General features: G+C 47.0%; 1 protein-coding gene across 3 annotated transcripts; it reads right to left on the minus strand.

The window, feature by feature from the left end:
- Nucleotides 1-16562: 16562 nt before the first annotated feature.
- Nucleotides 16563-21801, minus strand: PJA1 (praja ring finger ubiquitin ligase 1). Of its 3 annotated transcripts, none has more exons than XM_065916100.1 (2): nt 21678-21801; nt 16563-19293 (listed from the first exon to the last, which is right to left on the minus strand). In XM_065916100.1, exon 2 carries the CDS (start codon nt 19224-19226, stop codon nt 17493-17495), a length of 1734 nt encoding a protein of 577 aa, XP_065772172.1. In that variant the 5' UTR covers nt 19227-19293; nt 21678-21801; the 3' UTR covers nt 16563-17492. The 3 variants fall into 3 exon arrangements, with proteins under 3 accessions (XP_065772172.1, XP_065772173.1, XP_065772174.1); XM_065916101.1 differs by having other exon boundaries at nt 16563-19287; nt 21678-21786; XM_065916102.1 differs by lacking the exon at nt 21678-21801 and having other exon boundaries at nt 16563-18534; nt 19099-19810.
- Between the last annotated feature and the right edge of the window lie 1168 nt (nt 21802-22969).

Raw genomic sequence — 22969 nt, forward strand, 5'->3', positions numbered from 1 at the left:
TTGTCAAAGATCAATACTAAGTAACAGGTTTGGGGAGATAATGGCTAAGGAGATTAGATTCTTTTTCCGTACTCTTGTACTCACACCTCCTCCCTCCCTCTCTCTCTCTCTCTCTCTCTCTCTCTCCCTTCCTCCCTCCCTCTCCATCTCTCTTTTTTCTTGCAGTAAATTCCAACCAGATGGGCAAGCCTTCTTTCCCACTTCTGAAGTTGAGGGAGAATATCAGCCATGAGGGAACAAGAAATCACTCCCTTCCTCAGACTGGATCATCCCAGCCTCACCGGGTCTCCTATTCCAGTACCTCACGCCTTGCCGGATTAGACCAGATATTAAAAAGTATTTCCTAAATCCTTTTTGTTCCGAGTCTACTATTGACACTTGTGCTTCCCTCTCAGCAGGGCCTCAAACAGGATGGGGGGGGGCGGGGATAAAAGGGGAAGGGAGGGGAGTAGGACCCACTTTCAAGGATTTGGCTATCTGCAAGGCCAGACCCAGGCTGCAACCCCATTATCAGGGGAAAGAAGAGCTCAACTCCTGGGCATGACCGAGAATATCAATGGAGTGTTGTGTCTGCCTGGACGTGCTCTCTAAGCCCACAGACGAGCACAGACAGAAACGGCAGCTTTTGGAGCAGTCAAGTGCCGCTTCTTGCTTTGCAGCAAGAGCTGGGCCTTGTTATTTGAGCTACAGACAGATGGATTTATATGTCTCTGTGTGATTTTTCCTTTAGAGAGCCGAGGCCCAGAATCCCTCCCTATGCATGGCAGAGATGGGACAAAGCTTCTCACATCTAGCGATGGTCCCAGAAAGAGCAGGGGGGACCTGAGTTGGCCTGAGCCACCTTTTTTTCTGGCCTGCTGCCTCTTATGCACACAGCTGTGGCCATAGAGCCACCACCCTGGCCCCTAGGGTTGACCCCAGCCTCAGCTGAAACTTCAGCTGACACTTCCTCAGCTGGACTCCTGGTTTGGAGGTCAGCATCATCCAAAGCCAGTCTCACACCAGCGTGTGCCCGTCTTGCACCCAATATCTAACAGCTAGCCCTTTAACCCATCAGACCGGGCCCATCCTAGGACTGCAGAAGGATACCATAAGAATACCATCCTGGCTTGCTTCCCTAATGTGTGTGTGCTCAGGTGCTCAGTTGTGTCCAACTCTTTGCAACACCCATGGACTGTGGCCCACCAGGCTCCTCTGTCCATGGAATTTTCCAGCCAAGAATATTGAAGTGAGTTGCCATTTCCTACTCCAGGGGATCTTCCTGACCCAGGAAGATTAAACCCACATCTCTTGTGTCTCCAGTATTTAGCAGGTAGATTCTTTACCACAGCGTCACCTGGGAAAGCCCTACTTCTCTGATGAGTAATGATCATAATGTATAGCTACTATGTGCCAGGCACTGTTCCAAGGGCTTTACATGTATCCTGTGACATAGGAACTCTTAGCATTACTCTCATTTTACAGAAGAGAAACCTGATGCACAGAGAGGTTAAGTTACTTATCCAAGGTAACAGAACTTGTAATTGGCAGAACTGGGATTCAGCCCAGTGTAGAGATCAGATCCGTAAGAATATAATCACTGTCCTCCAGGACTGCTACCCTCACCCCATCCTCCCAGTCTTCCCCAGATTGCAGTCAGACCTCCCAACCTCATGTCCTGTGACTCTGCCTCCATGAGCTACCTATCAGAGTCTCCTTCCCAGATATCACCCACCTGCCTGACTCTAGCCTAGATTCTGACTCAGGGCTTGCTGACCTTCCTGCCTGCTGGTCTGGACCCTGGCTCCTTGCATCAGTTGGGACATTCCTCCATTACCTATCCTGCCCTATCCAAGCATTTCTTCAGAACTGACAGGATGGTTACTGCTGCTGGGGATTTAGCACATTGCCGTCCAATAGAAATATAATGCAAGCCATGTATGAAATGTTCTAGTAGCTAGGTTTAAAAAGTAAAACAAGAAAGTTAAATGAATTTTAATAATGTCCTATTTCACTCACTGTATATAAAATATTATCATTTCAACAAGTAATCAATGTAAGAATTATTAATGAGATCTTTTACTTTCTCTTTTCACAGTCAGTCTTCCAAGTCCAGGGTGTATTTTACATTCCCAGCACATCCAACCTGGGCACTACCAAACGGAATAGCATATATCGAGAGGCAGACTGTGGGTCTGAGGAACCCCTGGGATGGAGGTAACTGAAGTAACCTGGGGTGGGGGGAGATGGTGCAGTGAGGGGCGGGGTCAGAAAGGATGCCGACTTGGGGTTCAGAGACCCCGGCTCTCCTCTTGGTGCTGATGCCAAGTCACTGGTAAGCTTGAGTAACCCCCTTACCTTCTCTGGAGACTTCAGTGAGAAGGTTTGCCTAAAGACCCTTCAAGTTGGAACATTCTACTCCCACACCCCTCCTGTCCTCTGCACACCCATAGTATCTAGTTATCAGTAAAACAAAGGCCTGTAAGTGATGAGTCCCCTTTCTCAAGAATATACAACTGTGGCCTCATCTGCCTCTTCTAGAAATATCCCTGGTTATCTGGAGCTTGGCCCTTTATTCCTCATAAACAGTGGACTTGGCCTTGGACTATCACTGACAAACTCCTAAATCTGTGCAAATAGATTGGTCTATTGGTCTAGATGGGTCACCTTTCCAATCACAAGAGCAGTTTGAGCAGAGGCAAGCTCAGTGGTGTAGTGAGTGATCAGGTTTGCCTTTCTAGAAAACCTGGCCAGCTCAGTTTTTTTGTTTGTTTGGTTTTTGTTTTTTTGCATACATCCCCCTCCATGATCTATGTATCCCACACCAACCAAAAGGACTTTGATAGAAGCTTGACTGTATGGATCTTAGACCATGGGAGAAAACTAGGCATATGAAATGTCCTTTTACCAGCTACACACACTCTTGGGAATTCTGTAATCCACAGCCCCCATCCCCCTGCCTTCCCGCTGCATTCAGAGTCACTAGCTGAAACTGAAACCGTAGAGCCTCCAGAGAACTTTTTTAGGCATGGTTCTGATCCTGAGAGGTGAGCAGACAAGGACGTTTCCAAATGGTTTGGACTAGTAACAATCCAGCTGGAACAATGTTGGCCCATCAAAAAAGATTCTTCTAAAGAAAATATAACCTGTTTAAAATTAGTATTGGAGTAAAGTGACCTTCTTACCAGTTCAGTTCAGTTCAGTTCAGTCACTCAGTCATGTCTGACTCTTTGCGACCCCATGGACTGCAGCACACCAGGCTTGCCTGTCCATCACCAACTCCCAGAGCTTGCTCAAACTCATGTCCATCCAGTCGGTGATGCCATCCAACCATCTCATCCTCTGTCATACCCTTCTCTTCCTGCCTTCAATCTTTCCCAGCATAAGGGTCTTTTCCAATGAGTCAGTTCTTCACATCAGGTGGCCAAAGTATTGCAGTTTCAGCTTCAGCATCAGTGCTTCAATGAATATTCAGGACTGATTTCCTTCAGGATTGACTGGTTGGATCTCCTTGCAGTCCAAGGGACTCTCAAGAGTCTTCTCCAACACCACAGTTCAAAAGCATCAATTCTTCAGTGCTCAGCTTTCTTTACAGTCCAGCTCTCACATCCATACATGACTACTGGAAAAACCACAGCTTTGACTAGATGGACCCTTGTCAGCAAAGTAATGTCTCTGCTTTTTATTATGCTGTCTAGGTTGGTGATAGCTTTTCTTCCAAAGAGCAAGCGTCTTTTAATTTCATGGCTGCAGTCACCATCTGCAGTCATTTTGGAGCCCAAGAAAATAAAGTCTCTCACCATTTCCACTGTTTCCCCATCTATTTGCCATGAAGTGATGGGACCGGATGCCATGATCTTAGTTTTCTGAATGTTGAGTTTTAAGCCAACTTTTTCACTCTCCTCTTTCACTTTCACCAAGAGGTTCTTTAGTTCTTCTTTGCTTTCTGCCCTAAGGGTGGTATCATTTGTGTATCTGAGGTTATTGATATTTCTCCCGGCAATCTTGATTCCAGCTTGTGCTTTATCCAGCCCAGCATTTCTCAAGATGTACTCTGCATATAAGTTAAACAAGCAGGTTGACAATATATAGCCTCGACGTACTCCTTGCCTGATTTGGAACCAGCCTATTTTTCCAACCAGTTCGAACTGTTGCTTCTTGACCTGCATACAGATTTCTCAGAAAGCAGGTAAGGTGGTCTGGTATTCCCATCTCTTGAAGAATTTTCCATAGTTTGTTGTGATCTACACAGTCAAAGGCTTTGGCATAGTCAATAAAGCAGAAGTATTTGTTTTTCTGGAACTCTCTTGCTTTCTCGATGATCCAACGAAATGTTGGCAATTTGATCTCTGGTTCCTCTGCCTTTTCTAACTCCACCTTGAACATCTACATGTTCATGGTTCACATACTGCTAAAGCCTGGCTTGGAGAATTTTGAGTATTACTTTACTAGCATGAGATGAGTGCAATTGCGCAGTAGCTTGAACGTGCTTTGGCATTGCCTTTCTTAGGGATTGGAATGAAAACTGACCTTTTTCAGTCCTGTGACCACTGCTGAGTTTTCCAAATTTGCTGGCATATTGAGCACAGCACTTTCACAGCATCATCTTTTAGGATTTGAAACAGTTCAACTGGAATTCCATCACCTCCACTAGCTTTGTTTGTAGCTATGCTTCCTAAGACCCACTTGACTTTGCATTAGGATGTCTGGCTCTAAGTGAGTGATCACACCATCATGGTCATCTGGGTCATGAAGATCTTGTTTGTATAGTTCTTCTGTGTATTCTTGCCACCTCTTCTTAATGTTTTCTGCTTCTGTTAGGTCCATATCATTTCTGTCCTTTATTCTGCCCATCTTTGCATGAAATGTTCCCTTGGTGTCTCTAATTTTCTTGAAGAGATCTCTAGTCTTTCCCATTCTATTGTTTTCCTCTGTTTCTTTACATTGACCACTGAGGAAGGCTTTCTTATCTCTCCTTGCTATTCTCCAGAGCTTTGCATTCAGACGCTTATATCTTTTCCTTTCCTTTTCTCCTTTGCTGTTAGCTTCTCTTCTTTTCTCTTACCTTGATTCATGGACCTAACATTCCAGGTTCCAATATTGTTCTTTACAGCATTGGACTTTACTTCCATCACCAGTCACATCCACAACTGGGCATTGTTTTTACTTCGGCTCTGACTTTTCATTCTTTCTGGAGTTATTTCTCCACTCTTCTCCAGTAGCATATTGGGCATCTACCGACCTGGGAAGTTCATCTTTCAGTGTCATATCTTTTTGTCTTTTCAAGCTGTTCATGGGGTTCTTAAGGCAAGAATACTGAAGTGGTTTGCCATTCCCTTCTCCAGTGGACCACGTTTTGTCAGAACTCTCCACCATGACCTGTCCATCTTGGGTGACCCTACACGGCATGGCTTATAGTTTAATTGAGTTAGAAAAGGCAGTGGTCCATGTGATCAGACCTCTTATCAGCAAGGTCAAATGTCTGTAGAATTAAAATAGATATTCTACTTCCAGTTCATGAAATGATTTTTCAGTGATGATTCAAGATTTTGTTTATGGGGTGAAATAGGCCAGGATAAGATTTTTAGAGGAGTAACATTTTGCAAGTGGGTACCAGAATACAAAAAAGGGTGTTTAGTTTCTGCATTACCCCTGAGAGAATCGTTTCAAGACTTGGTCTAAGCTCTTGGCCACAGGAGGTATAGGTAAGTTTCTTCCCCCATCTGCAAGGTGGGACTTAGTGGAGCCTGCCCTGTGCTACTGTGACCCAGAATGGTTGTGAGGGAGGCCCTGATGCCATAAGTAACAGCTGCAAACAGAGTCTATAAACTTCCAAGTGCTGGGCTTACCTAAAAAACGGAAGTGCAAATGTGCAAATTCCTGGTGGCCTCTGGCTATCTTCAGCACATTCAGTGTCCAAGTGGAAGCTCAGAAAATGCTTTGTCTACCATGGTCCTGGAGTAGACCAGACACTAGGAAACAACTGGACTAGGAGGGATAACAGGCATTCTGAGTCAGAGGTGAGGCAAGAAGAGGCAAAGGATTTAAAGATCTTAAATAGGGTCTTGAACAGAATTATTAATAATAATTTTAAAACACAAAATGTATACAGCATTCTTCCTTTTGGGAAAACACTTGGCAAATCTCAGTCTTAATAACAACTCTGGAAACTGAGAACCATGGTTATCTCCATTTTATTGCTGAGACCCAGAGAGGGTAAGTCATTTAGCCAAAGTCACACAGCTACTAAATGGCAGAGCCAGGATTTGAATCCTATGCTATCTGATAATAAAACTATTCTCTGTTCATACCATGTTGCTCCAGATTTCAGAAGAATTGTGGATAAGCACATCATAACGCTACCAGGCTCCTATAGTGATGTCCAGGTACTATTCTATGTACTTTACTCATATTAACTCACTAATACTCACTATGACCTTATGAAGTAGGTACCCTTATTATTCTCCTCACTGTATAGAAGAGAACACTGAGGCACAAAGTCACTTATCTAAAACCACCCTGCAGAGCCAGGATCTGAACCTAGCATCTGGCTCCAGAGCATTTAACCACTTCTCCATGCTGCAATTTAAACCAGGCTGTGTCACACCTAGGAATCTTTGAGTTAGTGGCAACAGGGAAACCACCCAGGACCTCCCCTGCAGACTGAATCCAGCAACCATCACCCAGGATCATCAAGCCTCCATACCCACTTTTTAAGAAAGCCCAGCTGAGCAGAAGCAAGCTCATTCTGACAGAGAGGCAAGGTGGTGTAGTGGAAAGAATGTGGCCTCTGGCATGAGACAAACCTGAGTTGAAATCTTGGCTTTAGAAATTACTTTGTGACCTTGGGCAAATCACCGAACTTCTTGGGATGTCAGTGTCCCACCGCTAAGGGCTATTGTGAGAAGCAAATGAAATGGCTATATAAAAACGTGAATTATATACTCCAAAGCGCTCTTGAAGGTTAGCTGGAATTGTTAGTTGTTCTATAGGGCCAAGTTCCTCTGCCCAAGCTGAGCCAAAGCGGCGACCAGGAGAAGTGGGCTTTAGAAATGCTAATAGCCCGCGTTACTGGCAGGCGGGAACAATAAGAGGAGGGCGCCTTGAATGGGGCGGCCCAGCCTGGGAGCGGGGCTCCCCACGTGGGAGCAGAGTGAGGGAAGGGGTAGAGGGGTGGCTGTTCCCAGCGAAGGAGATCGGGAGACTGGGCTAATTGGAAGGGGCTGGAGCTGCCAGGGGAGGAAAAAGGGAGGGGATTACCTGCAGGTCGGCGGCCCACGGGGGCGGGGCTCTCAGGAGGGGAGAGGGGATGGGGGTACCAGAGCCCGGGCTGGGGCCGGGTGTGCAGACCCACTCAGCTGGAACCCCAGAGATACAGGGTGGGGGAGCCGGGGCCTGGGGGTGGAGATGGAGCCGGGAGATTCTGAGTTGTGCAACTCCAGGCCCAAACCTGGGCTGGAGGTAGGGAAGATGGGATAGCTAGTTTCTAAAGCCAGCTTGGATCCTGACCTCCTTGGGTGACTTGGGGATGAGCCTCCCTAGTGCCAGGACTCTATGAGGAAAGTGTGTGTGTGTGTGTGTGTGTGTGTGTGTGTGTGTGTGTGGAGAGAGAGAGAGAGAGAGAGAGAGAGAGAGCCTGGCTGAGGGAAGGCAGGAGCTGAGTCTGTAATCTTCTCGTTTTTCCCCTCCTCCTCCCCTCCATGTCTTCCCTCTCTTCCTCTCCCTGAGTCCTCTCCCTTTGCCCTCCCCTCCCCCTGCACCATGAAGGCTGTTTTTGTTCCTCCTCCTGGTCTAGCCCCCCGAGGTGTGCAAACAGGAAGGACTTCTCCCCGGGCAGTGAGTAAGGAGGGAAAAATGAGGTGTTGAAAAGATGACAAGTCGCCCTGTCAGAGCTCACCTTGGCAGGGAACAGGCGGCAGGGGCTGGCGGGTGGTGGGAGGGAGGTCCACCCTGGAAGCCAGCCGACATGTGCCCAGAGCCAGGCAAGCTGATCCTCAACAAGCAGGCACTGTGTATGCGTTTGTTTGGCTTAGAAAAGCACCCCCCCCACACACGCCATTCCCACCATCAAAGATTCCTTCCTTTCCTTCCCAGTAGGAAGAGTAAAGGCCGCTGGGCCAGAGGTTTAGAGTGTGATTGAAGGGGGTGGGGCAATGGGAGGGGGCTGGGCAAAGGCCCAAATCCCTCTTCGAAGTTTGGAGCTTTGCATCCAACAGCCTCCTGGACATCCCCTGGCCTGTCTCAAAGGCACCTCAAAATCGACATCCTAAACTGAATTTATCAATGCCATTCTCCCCACCGCTGCATTCTGTCCCTCCTATAGGGTTCTTATCTTAGTATATGACCTCATCATCCAGTTACCCAAAAGCCTAAATCTTGGGAGTCATCCAAGACTTCCACATACCCCCCAATTGGATCAGTTTCCTAATCTGGTCAGTTTTCCCTCTTATCTCTTGAATCTGTCTCTACTTTCACTCCCCATGGCCACCACTCTCTCATTCATTCATTCATTCACTCATTGAGCAACGATTTCATAAGTGTCTACCATGTGCCATGCACTGTGCTATAGCCATTGACTATTCAGCTATGAACAAATCTGACTGACTCATGCTTCCATGGAGTTTTGTGCCTGACATGTCTAAGTTCACTGCAGTAGGATGGGGCTCCCTGGATGAACCAATTTCCAAAACTCTTCCCACCGAGCAGAACAGTTAAGAGCAATGCCTGGGTTTGATTTCTGGCTCTACCACTCATCGCTGTGAGACTTCAGGCAAATCACTAAATCTGTCTGTGCTTTGGTTTTCTCACATGGAAAATGAGAGTAATGATAGCACCTACCTCGTAGAGCTCCTATGAGGATTGATACCCATTTTTTATGTATTTTAATACTTATATATATATATATATTTAAAGTGCAAGCACAGTGTTCTATTAGCATGGTTAATTTTATTATTTAAAGTATGGAGTGAAGCAGGGCCTGATGATAAACCAGAGGGAGGCCTGCCTGGGAGGCAGTGGGTGCTTGCAAAGGCCCTGCCAAGAGGTCCACATAGGAAATCTAGCACAGTCCTGATTAGCTAGCAGAGGCCTGGCATAATAAATCCAGGTGAAGAATCCAGAAATCCAAAGGGTAGGAGGCAAAGGGTGGTAGACTTGTTACTATCAGTAAGGTTTGGGTACCAGCCCCAGCTCTGCCATTTCCTAGCTGTGTGACCTTGAGCAGGTCATTTTCCTGATCGAGCCTTAGTTTCCTAAGGATAGCAGTTAATAGGTTTTGAAAGCTTAATATTCATCAGGCACTGTTTTCAGCACTTTTAATGGCCCCTCAAAGGGAGCTACTATTATGGAACTCTCATTTCACTGATGAGAAAACTGAGGCATGGACAGGTTAAGGCACTGGCCCAAGATCACAGAGTAAGAGAAATGCACACCTGGAACCTGAAAGCAGGTATCTTTGAGACTGGTGATCGGTGCACCTCCTCTGCAGAGCTGTTGTGAAAAGTGTGCAATATATTGAATACTTCTGGAAGTATTTGGTAGCAGGTTGGCAGGCTGCCCAGGGAGGACTGTCTCTAAGCTGTGGGCTCCAGCTGCTGGGCTAAGGCAGGAGGAAGCCTGAGCCTTGAAATCTAATAGGACTAAAGCAATACCTGAGCCTAGGGGATGGGCTAGAATCCCCTGCAGAATCAGGGCTCAAGGTTAAACCTGGACTAGAGGCCAAGGGGACTCAAACCGCTGAAACTGTTGAGGGCAGAGATGGTCTTGGTCTCTCTGCACTCCCCAGTGTTCCCCAAAAGGAAGTGCTTAGTAAATATAGGAAGGAAATGCCACTTCTAGAGGGTCTCCTATATATGGCCACCACACTAGTCCGTCATAATCTCTTCACAGTGGTCCCATGAGGTTATTGTCCCATTTTACTGGTGGAAAAAACTGAGGCCCAGAGTGGTAAAGTGACTCACTCAAGGACCAGACCTAACAAGTAGCTTTAAATGCAGAGAAGAGAAAAAATAAAAACAGAAAAGACAAAGCCCCAGCCTCCCACCCATGGCCGTGAAGGAAGGTACTTTTTAACACTCTAATGATACACTTTGGTGACCACCGGCCTTACCCCTCTACCTGCCTGCAGCCAATGAAAGAAGCTTTACTTCTGCAGAACCCACACAGGATCAGGATTGGGGGTCCATCAGATATGCAGGTATATGGTCCAGGCTTTCACTAAGAGCCCAAACAAAGAAGCTCCCACCCTCATCAGCCTGAACCTGTCACTCTGGGACCCCTTCACTTAGGGACAAAGAGACCAGTGGGAACTTCCGACTCCCACAGACCCAGAAGAGCTTCACTCTTAGCCGGGAGGACTCTGGGCAAGCCTCAGGCTTTTCTTTCCCGGTGCCCAGCCTGTGAGGGAGGAGTCAGTGCAGCAACCGTGCCTAATCAGGCAGGGCCCCAGGACACAGAAGCTCCTTCATCCAGGCCTGAGGAGGGGTCAGGCCAGGGCTCAGGGAGGGGCCGGGGCAGACACAGAGCCCATCCAGCTGGGACCAGCCCACATTCCTCAGCGGGCCTGGACGGGGTGGGCACGCTCAACAGGAAGCCAAGCCCTTCACGAGAGGGGCTCAGCCGCCATCTGTGCATACAGACAGTGGTTAGCAAAGGGCCTTGGCCAGCAGAGTCAATTGCACAGAAAAAAAAATAGCAAACATTTTGCTTCCTCCTCCTCCCCCATCTCGCCGCACTCTGCTTCCAAAGGGAATGTTGGACTCCTGCTAAGTATTTTTCTCCAGACCAGGGCCAGGCATCCGGAGTCAGCCTTGCTCAGTTGCTGAAGAGAGAATGATGTATGTGGGGGCATTCTTTCTACCCAGGGAGTAGTGGCTTTTCTTCTGAGCCCCAGGCTCCTGCAGCTCCAGCAAAAAAAAAAAAAAAAAAAAAAAAAAAAGAGCCTGAAGAAATGATAACAACCAATAACAACCATCCCCGTATGCTTATATAGTGTAGTGTATTCTGTCCATCTGTTATTTCCTTTGCTCATTCCAGCCACCCTATGAGATAGGGATTCTTTTGTCCCATTTTATAAATAAGCAAACCAAGGCTGAGAAAGGGTGTGTGCCTTGCTCACCACTCACAGTGAATTAGCATGAAAATTGTTTCTGATGAAGGCCTGACTCCAGATGCCCTGGTCTCTCGCTAGCCTGAACTGGCCTCCATCAGGAAGAGCCAGCTTTGAGAGGCTTGAGTCAGTGTTCTAGGAACATTCCAGTTTTGTTTTTTCCTTTTTGCTCTGATCACCTGCTTGCTGAAGAGAATTTGAGAAATGCCCTCAAAAGGGAAAGAAAATTAAAATTACCTGTAATCCTACTACTGTTAGCTAACATGATGGCTGAGGTAGATTTCCTGATAGTTCCTCTGTTACGCACATATACAATCTGGACATCTCTTTTACATACCTGAGATGTTAGTGGACATGGTTTAGGTGCTGGGTTACCTTCCAGCCCCACACTGTGTCCTCAGCCGAACTTGCGGTTCTTCTCTCGATAAGACTTGCTTACATTGAAGTTTCTGGTTCCTGAGGAGGCCATGCACACACACCTTGCCATGTCATGCCCCTGACTTTGTTCATTCAGTTGCCTTCACCAGAGGTCTCTGCCCTCCTGCCTCCCTCCCTCTTTTCTCTCTATTGTCCATCCATACAAGGGTTTAAAAATATCAAATTAACGAAAACTCCAAAGGGACAAAGGGCATACAGTAAAGGATGGGGTTCCTCACCCCTAACCTCAGTGCCTGTTTCTTGTGTATCTTTCCAGAGACAGCCTATGTACAGGAAAGCACTGACATGCATGTATCCTCTGTGAAACATGCCTGGTAACTGTGCCTACTTCTATGACTCACTTTTAACTTCTTGGTTTTGGGATACTGACACTGCAATAGGTCTGCCTCATGCTGTCTAGCAAAGCATCTGATAGCTGTGCCATAATTTATTTAACCAGGCCCCTAGTGATGGACATTGACATACTTTCTGGTTTCTTGCTACTACAAACAATGCAACAATAAATATCCTTGTACAAACAACCTTGTGCTTTTGCTCATGGAGGAGAAATTCTACTAGTAGAGCTGCTGGATCAGAAAGCATGAGAATTTTAAATGTTAATATGTTTCACTAAAGTGAAAGTGTTCAGTCGTGTCCTACTCTTTGCGGCCCCATGGACTGTAGCCCACCAGGCTCCTCTGTCCATGGGATTTTCCAGGCAAGAACACTGGAGTGGGTTGCCATTCCCTTTTCCAGGGGATCTTCCCAACCCAGGGATCAAACTCAGGTCTCCTGCATTGCAGGCAGATTCTTTACCATCTGAGCCACCAGGGAAGCCCATATTTCACTAAAAAGTCTTTCAAACAAACCGACTGACACTCCCACTGATAGAGGACACTGGAAAGGGCCCATCCTACCCTCCTTCCCTCCTCTCTTCACCTGCTTAATGCCTATTCATGCTTTCAGAGTGGTTTCATCCAGGATGCCTAGAAGGACCAGCGCCCCCTGCCCAGGACAGCCAACACAGCTCTTTGCCTCCATGAGATGACTCTTGCCGGTCACCCCATGTTTGCCTCCACACAGTGCTTTGCATGGTAGACTGTAAGCCTCTCTTTACATATCTGTTTCCCAGCCTAGACTATAAGCTTTTTGAGGGAAGGGCTAAGCTTTAGCCTTGGGCCTGCTTCCTCTAGGTCCCTGGACATCTGTCTTCATGTGTTTGGTGCTCAGTCCCTACCTTCCTTCAGACTGGCTCCCAGGCCCTGCTTAGGCCATATTCCTCCAACTCTCTGTAAGCGGTTCCTGTCTCCCAGTCCTTAGCTGCTGTGGAAGAACTCCTCTACAATCTGGGTCTTGTTTCTCCTCTTCCTCCCACCGAAAAGCCTAGTGTCCTCCTGTCTGGACACCCCCAGGTTTCTCTTTCCTGATCCCTCAATGAGCTGTTGGGAGGCTGACAGCCTGGATTGCCTGTGGTCAGCAACCCTGAATGGGGTCAAACTGGAACCAGGCTGGACTTTTATGCTGAGGACAAGACCCCTACCTGCTCCTCACCACATTGAGACTGGGCCAGGCACAGAAAAGACATCCCCGCCATGCACACGTACTCCTGCTCTCCCTTCTGAACCTCAGTCTCCTGATGGTTCATCTCCTGGGGTTGACGGGAGGGTCCAGGGACATCACTGAATGTAAAGAGGTCTGGGGAAATCTTATCCAAATGGCAGGGATTATAAAGCCTCACTAACATTCTCCATCCCTCTTTGAGATAGCGAGGTCCAGAGGACAGAAATAGTATAAGAGGCATGCAGGGGTCAACAGAAACCTGCAGGAAAGTCTCATTCTGCAGATGTCAATGCCATGGCAGGCTCAAAGTATTGCTCAAGGGTCCCAGAATCTGGCTTGCTCCATACCAGGGCAAACAGAAAAGAGGACAAAGGGTGTAAGGAGGAGTGGCCAAGGGGATGAAGAAGGGGGCAGGGCCTGAAGAGGCTGTGGGTGGGGAGGGGGCTGAAGCCAGGTCACATGCACCTGGGAGTCAGCTCCCTGAGACACCTCCCTCGTTCTCTGAACATAGTCCCTACTCTGAGCCTACCTTGGGGGTGGGACTCATTCATCCTGTCAGCAAAGGTTTCTGGTACTGAGTGCCAGGACTATGGAAACGAGTCAGACACAGAGAGCTCCTGACCACGAGGACTCACAGGGAGAGAACGCAGAGAGGAAAGGAGCTAGAGCTATCAAAAAATGATCTTTTCAGGAACTGGCACGTGAACAGGGCTTGTTAGAGAGTAGATGGAATGGACAGGACTGGGAAGGACATTTCAAGTCAGAGATCCAGACACAAATGAATTAATAGAAGGATCTAGCTGGAACAGAGGGTGAGAGAAGGTTGTACCTTAGAACAAGGTAAAGCCTTATGATGGCTCAGCAGTAGCACCAGTTGTGGGGACGACCTCAGGAAGCTGAGGTGCTCTCTTGCAAGATGAAGTGGTTTCTGCTCCAAATCAGTGACTAAAATGGGAGGCTATTTATTTCACATCCGGGAAACCAAGATGTCCAGTGTGACGGGTGGCACCTTCGATGAATACACCAAATAACTTACCCTCAAAAATAACTGCTTTGTGTGTCGTGGTCCCCAAAGCCTACTGTTCTAGAACCACAGCAGGAAGTGCCAATAAGGGGTTCACTGACCTGTAAATAAGGGCTTCCCAGGTGGCTTAGTGGTAAAGAATCCACCTGCCAAGCAGGAGATGAGCATTCAGTCTCTGGGTTGGGAAGATCTCCTGGAGAAGGAAATGGCAACCCACTGCAGTATTCTTGCCTGGAGAACCCCAAGGACAGAGGAGCCTGGAGGACTACAGTCCATGGGGTCACAAAGATTCAGACATGATTACTGATTCAAGAACAGCAGCAGCAGCACTGTAAATTGAAATCACCTGACCCTTGGTCATTTAGGGTATCTTGTATGACTAGGAAAACAGGCCCAAAAGTGGGCTATGGTGTTGCTAAGTGTGCCATTTGAGGTTCTTAGTTACAAACAACAGAAACCAACTTTAGTTAATTTAAGCAGAATGGTTTTATTGGAAAGCTATGGGGCAACCTGGGGAATTGTCAGAGAGGAGAGAGGGTTAGAAACTGGCAGAAACAAGGGAAATGGGCAGCCAAGGGCAGGGCCAATCCTGCCCCCTGGGCCACCACCACCCCCAGCACCACAGCAGCACAGGAGCAAATGCTTCAAGACCTGGGTTCCTCTGCTTTCATCCCTCCAAACAGGCATAAAGGTCTTTTGTGCTGAGACTGAGGTGTCAGCTCACACTGTGTGGGCCCTGGGCCTGGGTCTCGGGCCTTGTTGGTGTTTCCAGTTGGGAGAGTCTCACCTCTGGCATGACCTTCCACAGTGACAGGCTCCTCAGACAGGCCCTGGGGAGAGGTCCCTTTCCATGAACGTACCAAGACTGACTAAGGGAAATTGGGGCTGCCGCTCCACAAGGAGCAGGGAGGAAGGCAACCAGGACCTAAGGGGGTTCATCACACATCTCCTTGTGTGATGCCAGTCAGGGCACCACAAAGGTTAATGTTAGGCCAACTACCACAACCCCACCCAATGGGGGCCCCCAAAGTCGCAGACTTCTGAGACACCATGACAGCTGAGGTGCTGGCTGAAGGCCAAGGGGGAACACAGAATGACTGGGAGACGAAGTTATAAATAGCAGCTTGACCAGCTGCAGGAAAAAAGGACTGTGGCTTTCACCACAGGTTTCCGTGCTTGCAGTGAGAGAAAAATCCTTTATTTTTTATCAATTGAAAACTTTTTTGGTTTGGCTTATTTTGTTAACAGTCATGGAAAAACACTGACACAGAAAAAAAATATCCAGCAGATTAACTTAAAAAAAAAAGCCTCATTCCTTACTTTCTTCCAAGCCCCTTTTCCTCCCCAGAGGCAACCACTGCCATCAGTTAGGTTTGCAGCCTTCCAGACACTTATATGCATTTTCATATATAGTTTGGTTTTGTAAGGTTTTATTTTATCAATACATCAAGATTGTACATATTGCTCCATGATATGCTTTTTTTACTTAACATTATGTCTTGGGAGATCTTTCCATATCAGTGCATACCATTTTTAACTGCTGCATAGTATTAACTCCATACAACTAAAATATCTAACTTGCTCTCAGGGACATGCATCACTTTACATTTTGAAACCAAGCTACTCCCCAAACTGCCCTGAAAAGGCTGCTATTGTTACATTCATACCCACAGCACAAGTGCTGCCATTTCTTCTCTTTGTAGCCCAAACTAGATATTATCATGAAGAAAAACTATCACTTTCTGATGGACACAATCAGTTTCATTGTTGCATTAATTTACACAGCACTGATTGCCAGTGAGGTTGATCATTAGCAATAGCCAAGCTGTTGATGCTGAAAACAGCTCTCCAACTGTTGGGAGGAGTTTCAATTAGTACAATCACTTAGAAGAGCAGTTTGGCAATATCTAGTTAGAATGAAGATGCTCTAACCCTAAGATGCCCAAATTTTACCTCCATGTACTTACCCCTAAAGAAATTCACACCTATGTACAGAGGAACATCTTTTAATTATGCTCACTGTTGCAAAACACTGGGAAGAAACTAAATGTCCACCAATGAAAGAATAGATAAATAACTGTGGTAAGTGTACAATGGAATATTTAGCATACAGCAGTTAAAAGGCAAGTATCAAAATGACTAAATCTCAGAAACAATGTTGAGTGAAAAAAATAAAGCTGCAAAATGATACATTTTAGCAATTATGTCCATTTAAAAAACTCTGTATTGGTTATGGAGATACATACACACATATACATATATATGTACACAAATACACATGCACGCACACACTTCAAAAATGGTAGACAAGAAGTAAACACAGCATTTCCTGGATAGTGCTTACCTCTGTGGAAGAAGGTAAAAATAACAGGTGAAGTTCTTCACCTGTACCTTAAAATGTATATTCATTGGAGAGAGAGAGATATCTGAAGCCAATATGGCCAAAGGTTCAAACCTGTTCATTTTATGTGGGTGGGTACCTCTGTTTTTCATAGTATTTGTCTGGCATATATTTCTCTGTTCCTTTTATGTCACTGTGTTAATGTATACAATCAGCATACAGTTTTAATTTTTACCCATTCCCTCTGAGACTTGCTTTACTTTCTGAGACTTGCTATTTTCTAAAAGAGGATTTTAACTCCTTCACCTCTACAGTCTGTTTGGATGTGTTCCTACCATCACTATTTTTACTATGCTTTTTCACTGTTTCTTTCCTTCTCATAGACTGACAGAATATTCTTTACTCAAACTCTGCCCCTTTAGTAGTTCAACAGCCATACACTTTACTCCTACTTTTAGAAATAATTACCCTTACTTTTGTTGTTGTTGGAGTCAGTATTTCCAATGAAACTAATTTTTTTTCCTAGTGGGAACACCAAAAAACCCTATTTTGGAGGCAAATGCAAGAGATCAATTATAAAGTCACTTAGTACCACGGTTTTAGATGAAACCAAACAATTCCACTATACCATGTAAAACCAAAAGGAGAACTTTAATAAGCTTTTACGGCACTGCAATTACAGGAACATTAACATGCAACAGAAATGATGATGCCTCTTGGACAAATTTAACAGAGAAACTTGACATTACAATCAACAGCAACATATTCTACTGAAAAAAAATGCAACATTTCACTGCTCAGGTTAGAAAATGCATCTTCTTGCTGCAATCTCAAGTAGCACTTAGAAAATTTGGTTTTCCCTTTCTAACCTCTAAAACACAGTATGATTTTTTTAATACAATCATACACAATCATTTTCACACTGGAAATAATCACAAGGAATCAACAGGTGGAGATTAATCGACTGACTGATTCATTGCAATGGTTAATTTGGAGAGGGCTCCTGCAGTATTGTGGATTTCAGATGGGGAAAATCATCAGACCAGGAGTAAAAAGCCTTGGTCTTAAAGTGGGGGAGGGAACATGCAGCGGCACACGGGGCAGGTGCCTGACTTCTGAAGCCAGATGGACACGCAAGGCTTGTGGAAATAGTGATGGCATGGCAGCTCTGTCGCCACCTCCCCCTTCGCATATTCACTGCAACAGATGGGGCAACACATCTCCTGCCCCACCGCACTGTGATCTTCCGTGATCAGGATCTCAGGAAGAGTGTCGATGCTCTCCTTGCTGGCTGGTGGATTGGCCACCTCCACATCCACCGCCAGAGATTCCAAGTGTGCCAGGGCAGTTTCCATTGCCTGGGCCAGGCGTTCTTCAAGTGCCATGTATGTGAGGAACTGAGGATCCACGTAGGAAATGGCTTCGGCTACCCCCAATCCATCCGCAAATCCATCGAAGAGGCTCCAATCCACTTCGAGGTCTTCACTGACACTGGAGTCATCTTCAAGGTTGTTGTTGCCATCCAGCATGAAGACACCAGGCTGTAGAAACTCCTGACCAGAATCATTATCCCCCTCACTGCTGCTCTCGTTTTCATTGTATTGGAGCCAAGGAACTTCTCCTTCTTCAGGGGATGCCCTTTCCTCTTCCTGGAGAGATGGCCCTCGAACTTCTTCAAGTTCATTGCTGCCACTGCTGCCAGCACTGGCACCAGCACTGGCACCAGCACTGGCATTCACTCTGGCTTGCTCAGCTTCAAGCTCTTCTTTTCCTGGCAGAGTCTCCCAGCTCTCGCCGCTGGACGACAGATTTTGCTCCCGGCCACGATACTTGCGACGCAGAGCCGCAGTCCACTCTTTGTCACTGTCAGAGTCTTCTTCAAAGTATTTGTAGTAGTCATCGCTGTATGTCCAGAAGTCGGGGTCGGCCATGGTTCGTCGCCGTCTAGGCACCTTTTCGGGCTTCACTTGGTCACTCCTGGCTTCCCTCTTGTCTTCAGGGTACTTCGGCTCAGGGTAGCCACTTGAACCCTCACCTCTGCTCCTTCTTGCCAGGCCATCCAAGTGGCCTTCATCAGCGCTGGCAGTCTCCCTCCACCTGGAAGTGCTATGTGGCATATCATCATCATCATCGGTATCAAAAAAGACTTTTGGTTTCACGCAGTTGGGACTTGCCAGATTTCTAATTTTGGGCCTCACCACTGGTTCCTCTGCACTCTTTGGAGTGTTTTCCCCACCACAAATACTCACAGGAGCCCTGCTGGGACATGCAGGTAAATTCGGCTCCTGTCTCTCCCTCTCCAGGTTGTTGCTGTTTGTGACCACCTTGCCTTCAGCAGAAGACGGCTGAGAGGCCATGCTATTTGGCTGCAGGAACTCAGCTCTGCTAGCAGAGGACCGTGCTGCAGGGGCTGGGTCTAACTTCTCAAGCTCCTCTCTCACATCATGGTTAAAACTAGAGAACTGAGAGGCCACCCCAGTCAGAGACCTTGTGCCCTTCTCCGGGTCATATAGCTTATCATCTTTAAACTTGCCAGTTTTCCCTCTCACTGGCACTCGCTCAACAGGCCCAGCCCCCTCCTCCTCACTATCATCTGCCCCGAAACAGTCAACATGTCCATAAGCCATTCCTCTTCTGCTCCCCGAGGCCCTGTACTCTCTGGGCGGGTACCTGGAGTAGTCCTCATTATCAGCATTCAGGCTGGTTCCTGAGTTCTCGCTGTCATCCCAACTACGACGAGTGGTGGAAAACGGTGATCGGCTCCTCTTGGTGGTTTGACTGGGGGCTGATCTGTGCATTGGGACTTTGGATGGCGTCTTTCTCTGGCTGGAAATCCTTTCTTGCTGGCTCGTGGATGGCCTGAAACTGACATAAGCATGCCTTCTTCCATACCTCCTGCCTGTATTGGACTGATACCCTCCTGCTGGCTTGGGCCAGATAGGCTTGCTAGATTCCTGACCCATTTGCTCTATTTAGGAGGGTTTCCAATATGGCTGGGGATTGAGTGGGAAGGCTCCTGCTCCCTGCACACACTTTGGAGATGGAAAGGTCAAATCAGTTCAGAATAAAGGAGCAGGGAGATTTATTTTCACTTCAGCAGGTAAAAAAATAAAAAAGAATAAGGGGCCTTTAAAATTAGTTTCACTTTCTTCTAAGGCCTGGAATAGCATTCAAGTGACCGTCAGGTGTAGACTTGGAACACATTTGTAATGTTGGCAAAATGCTTACAAAACTGGGTTTGTAGGAAAGCCAGACTTATGGGAGAATCTGATGGAAGATGGAGGGTGACTGGACGTTCAGAAGGTGGGTGAAACACTGGAATTGTGCCAACATGGGAAGAGGAAAGATGGCTGTGGTTTTTTTTTATGGGGTGCCTGCATTTTTCTGAGCCCTGTAGACATACAGGAGAAATGCAAATTGGAATAGGGTGGAAAATATAGATCACCATCACTATGTATGTGAGAGTGCCTAGTGTCTGTCAGGAGGAGCAGGACAGGTGGAAGGGGGACAAGTAATCATGAAGAGGAAAGATTCATGTGTTTGTAGAGGGAAAGGGCTGGTGACGCACATGGGAAAAGGCATGACTGTTGGGCAGAATGAGACCCATTGTGAATGTGGGTATGAAAATGACAGGCATGGTGTGGCTTCAGAGGAGAGGGGCATGTGAACGTATGATAGAAAGAGAATGTGCATGTGGTTCTGATGTGTGATGGCTGGAGCTCTAGGGAGGGATGCCTATGTTTATGTGTCTATGGCAGGCCAGGAGGAGTATAGTGGCATTGGATGGAGCATCCTTCAGTTTGTGTGTGTGTTCATCAAAATGGGAGGCAACAATAGAGAAGTGTCAGTGTGAACAAATGCATCAATGGGGAGACAGCACTGGAGAGGGACATGCATGTGGCAGGTGGGTGGGCACCAGCAATCAAAGAACATCTGTATTCATGGATGTGGCGACAGGAAGGGGGGATGTTCCAAGTTGGGATTTATGTGAATGTGTGTGTGTGCATGGCAGGGACCAGTGAAGGAGGCTGTCTCGACACGTGTAGCAGACAGGGAGCACCTGAGAGGGGTACGTGAAAGAGCGTGTGGGTGAATATGCATGTAAGTGGTGTAGGAAAAAGGAGCCAGCAATCCAAGGATACCCTTATGTGTGTCAGTGGCAGGCAAGGGGTAAGGCCTCACAGAGGGGGGGGGGGTGTGGGTGTGTGTGTGTGTGTGTGTGTGTGTGTGTGTGTGTGTGTGTGTGTGTGTGTGTGTGTGTGTGTGTTGTATGCTCATTAGAGCATGCAGAGGCACAGGGAGAAGGGGAGGTATGTTTGTGGAAGGTGGTGAGAGGCAGGAAAGGCACCGGAGGGTGGGAGGCTGTGTGTCTCTCAGTCATTCTGTGTCTCTCTCAGGGGAAGGCACTGGGGAGTGTGACAATGTCTGAGAGGGTGTCTGTACATGTGTGTCCAAGCATGTGGGGGGGGGGACACTCAGGAACCTTGAGTATGGGGGGCAGTGGTAAGGCAGCTGCATTGGAATGTTTTGGGCATGCGTGTGTGTGTGTGCGCACGCACGCACGCGTGCGTCCGGGTGCACACATCCGTGTATGTGTGGGCATGTGCGTGTGTGTGTCCCTATGCGTGCACGCAAGACACTAGGATGGGAGGGGGTCCCCAATGTCATAATGAGAGGGGGAAACGTTTATCAGCTCAAATGGTAGATCCAAATCAATGTGGCAGGGAAGGGGGGAAAAAGAAAGGGAGTGTGGGGATTCAGTTTTCCCTGGGAATGATTTGTTTTTCTGACAGCATTTCTTTTCCTGGAACAATATATTTGCCTAAAAACTTCATCCTTTACCATTCATTAAAACAACTGAAAAACGGGGAAAGAAAGGCCACGAATCGCTCCACAGAGGAGCCAAGAAGGGAGCCAGGAGGAGAGCGGAGGACAGGCAGAGAGGGCCGCGACCACCACTCCCCTCTTGAACAGCGACTCAAGCCACCCGAGCGGGGGCCGGGCCATACGTAAGGAGCCAGCGATGGAGGATGAGTCCTAAATCGGGCCAATGGAGGACACAGGCCTCCCTCTTTGGTCAGGTCCCGCGTCCGCCCCACCCCTTCCCGAGGGGTGAGCCCGAAAATCTGTTCCGTAGAGCCCCCCACCCCCACATCCTTACCCTGGTGCCCCGCCACTCGCCCTCACGCTCGGCGACTGGCCCCACCGTCATGTCGGAAGAGATCGAGGAAATAAAGTCTTTCACTCACCCAGTCGCGACCCCGCACGCTCTCGGGAAGAACAGATCTCTCGGACCTCCAACCGCCACGACCGCCAGAGCCGCTGCGCCCGGGGCTCCAGCTCCTCCCCCTCCAGACGGCAGTGGGGCAGGCGCGACTGCGGCGGCGGAAGTGATTGTGGCGTCGCGGCGGCCCGCCCCCTTGATGTGGCGGGGGCGGCAGCTGCTCTCAACAAATCAGGGTGGGCCCGAAAGCATTATTTCATTTGAAATGATGAAATCGTCAAGGATACCGAAAAGGACAGCGAAAAATGTAACCAACAGCCAGCTGTAACAAATGTTAAACATTTAGTCACATCCCCTTCTGTTCTGGGGTTTGCATGGTTGCTGTCCTTGCTGTCTGGTATAAAGTGAAATCTGCAAATTCCTTCTGCTTCATTCCGATGTAAAGGAATCATATTAATGTACCCTATCCTATGTTCTGTATTATGGTTTGTAGTGGAAGTATCACTGTATTTAGGGTTGCGGTCAGCAGAAAATTTTTTAACCTGGTGGTTGAAGCAAACTGAACTGTTTATCATACAATTTGTTGCTGTTAATCGAGCTTCTCTATCCAGAAGAAATGATCAGTCATTGGAGCACAACATAACTTCACATTCTTGTAATTGCATTGCCCTTTAAAATATTATAGCTATGCCTTTTGGATTTACACAATTTTACCGAACTCCAAAGTCTTTTTTATATATTGCTCTTTACATGTATCTCTAATACTTGCATCAAATGTAAGACTTACCTTTGTTCATGACAATAGGAAAGCTTTGTTCTTTACTGGCAATAAAATGCATAATAGAAGAACAAGGAGTTTTAGGGGTAATAACAGAATAGAAATAAGATGTATAACTTTCAAACCATTGAAGAAATAGCATGTAGAACAAAGAAAAAAATTCATTCTTACAAAACGCAGAAATGGGATGAGAGGCAACAAGAAAGTATGTTAAAAAGGGAGGGGGGGCAGAAATAAATCCAGATATATCAGTATGTACTATGGGTTAACGTCTCCCATAAAAAATGTAAAAGCAAACTCTCAATTTAAGCATTTAGTTTTCAGAAATCCAATTATATGCTGTTTATATGTTTCACCTAAGGCAGAAATAAGAATGGAAAATATATTTTCCAGTGAAATACCAGCAGAAAGAAGGGAAAGAAAAAGGTAGAGAAGGAAAGATGGGGGAGGGGAAAGAATAAATTTTAGAAAGGAGAAAAGAGAAGGAAAAGGAAGGAAGGAGACATGTAGCAATGTTAATATCAGAAAAATTAAGAACT

This window comes from Muntiacus reevesi, chromosome X, assembly GCF_963930625.1.
Source record: "Muntiacus reevesi chromosome X, mMunRee1.1, whole genome shotgun sequence".
Lineage (NCBI taxonomy): Eukaryota > Metazoa > Chordata > Mammalia > Artiodactyla > Cervidae > Muntiacus > Muntiacus reevesi.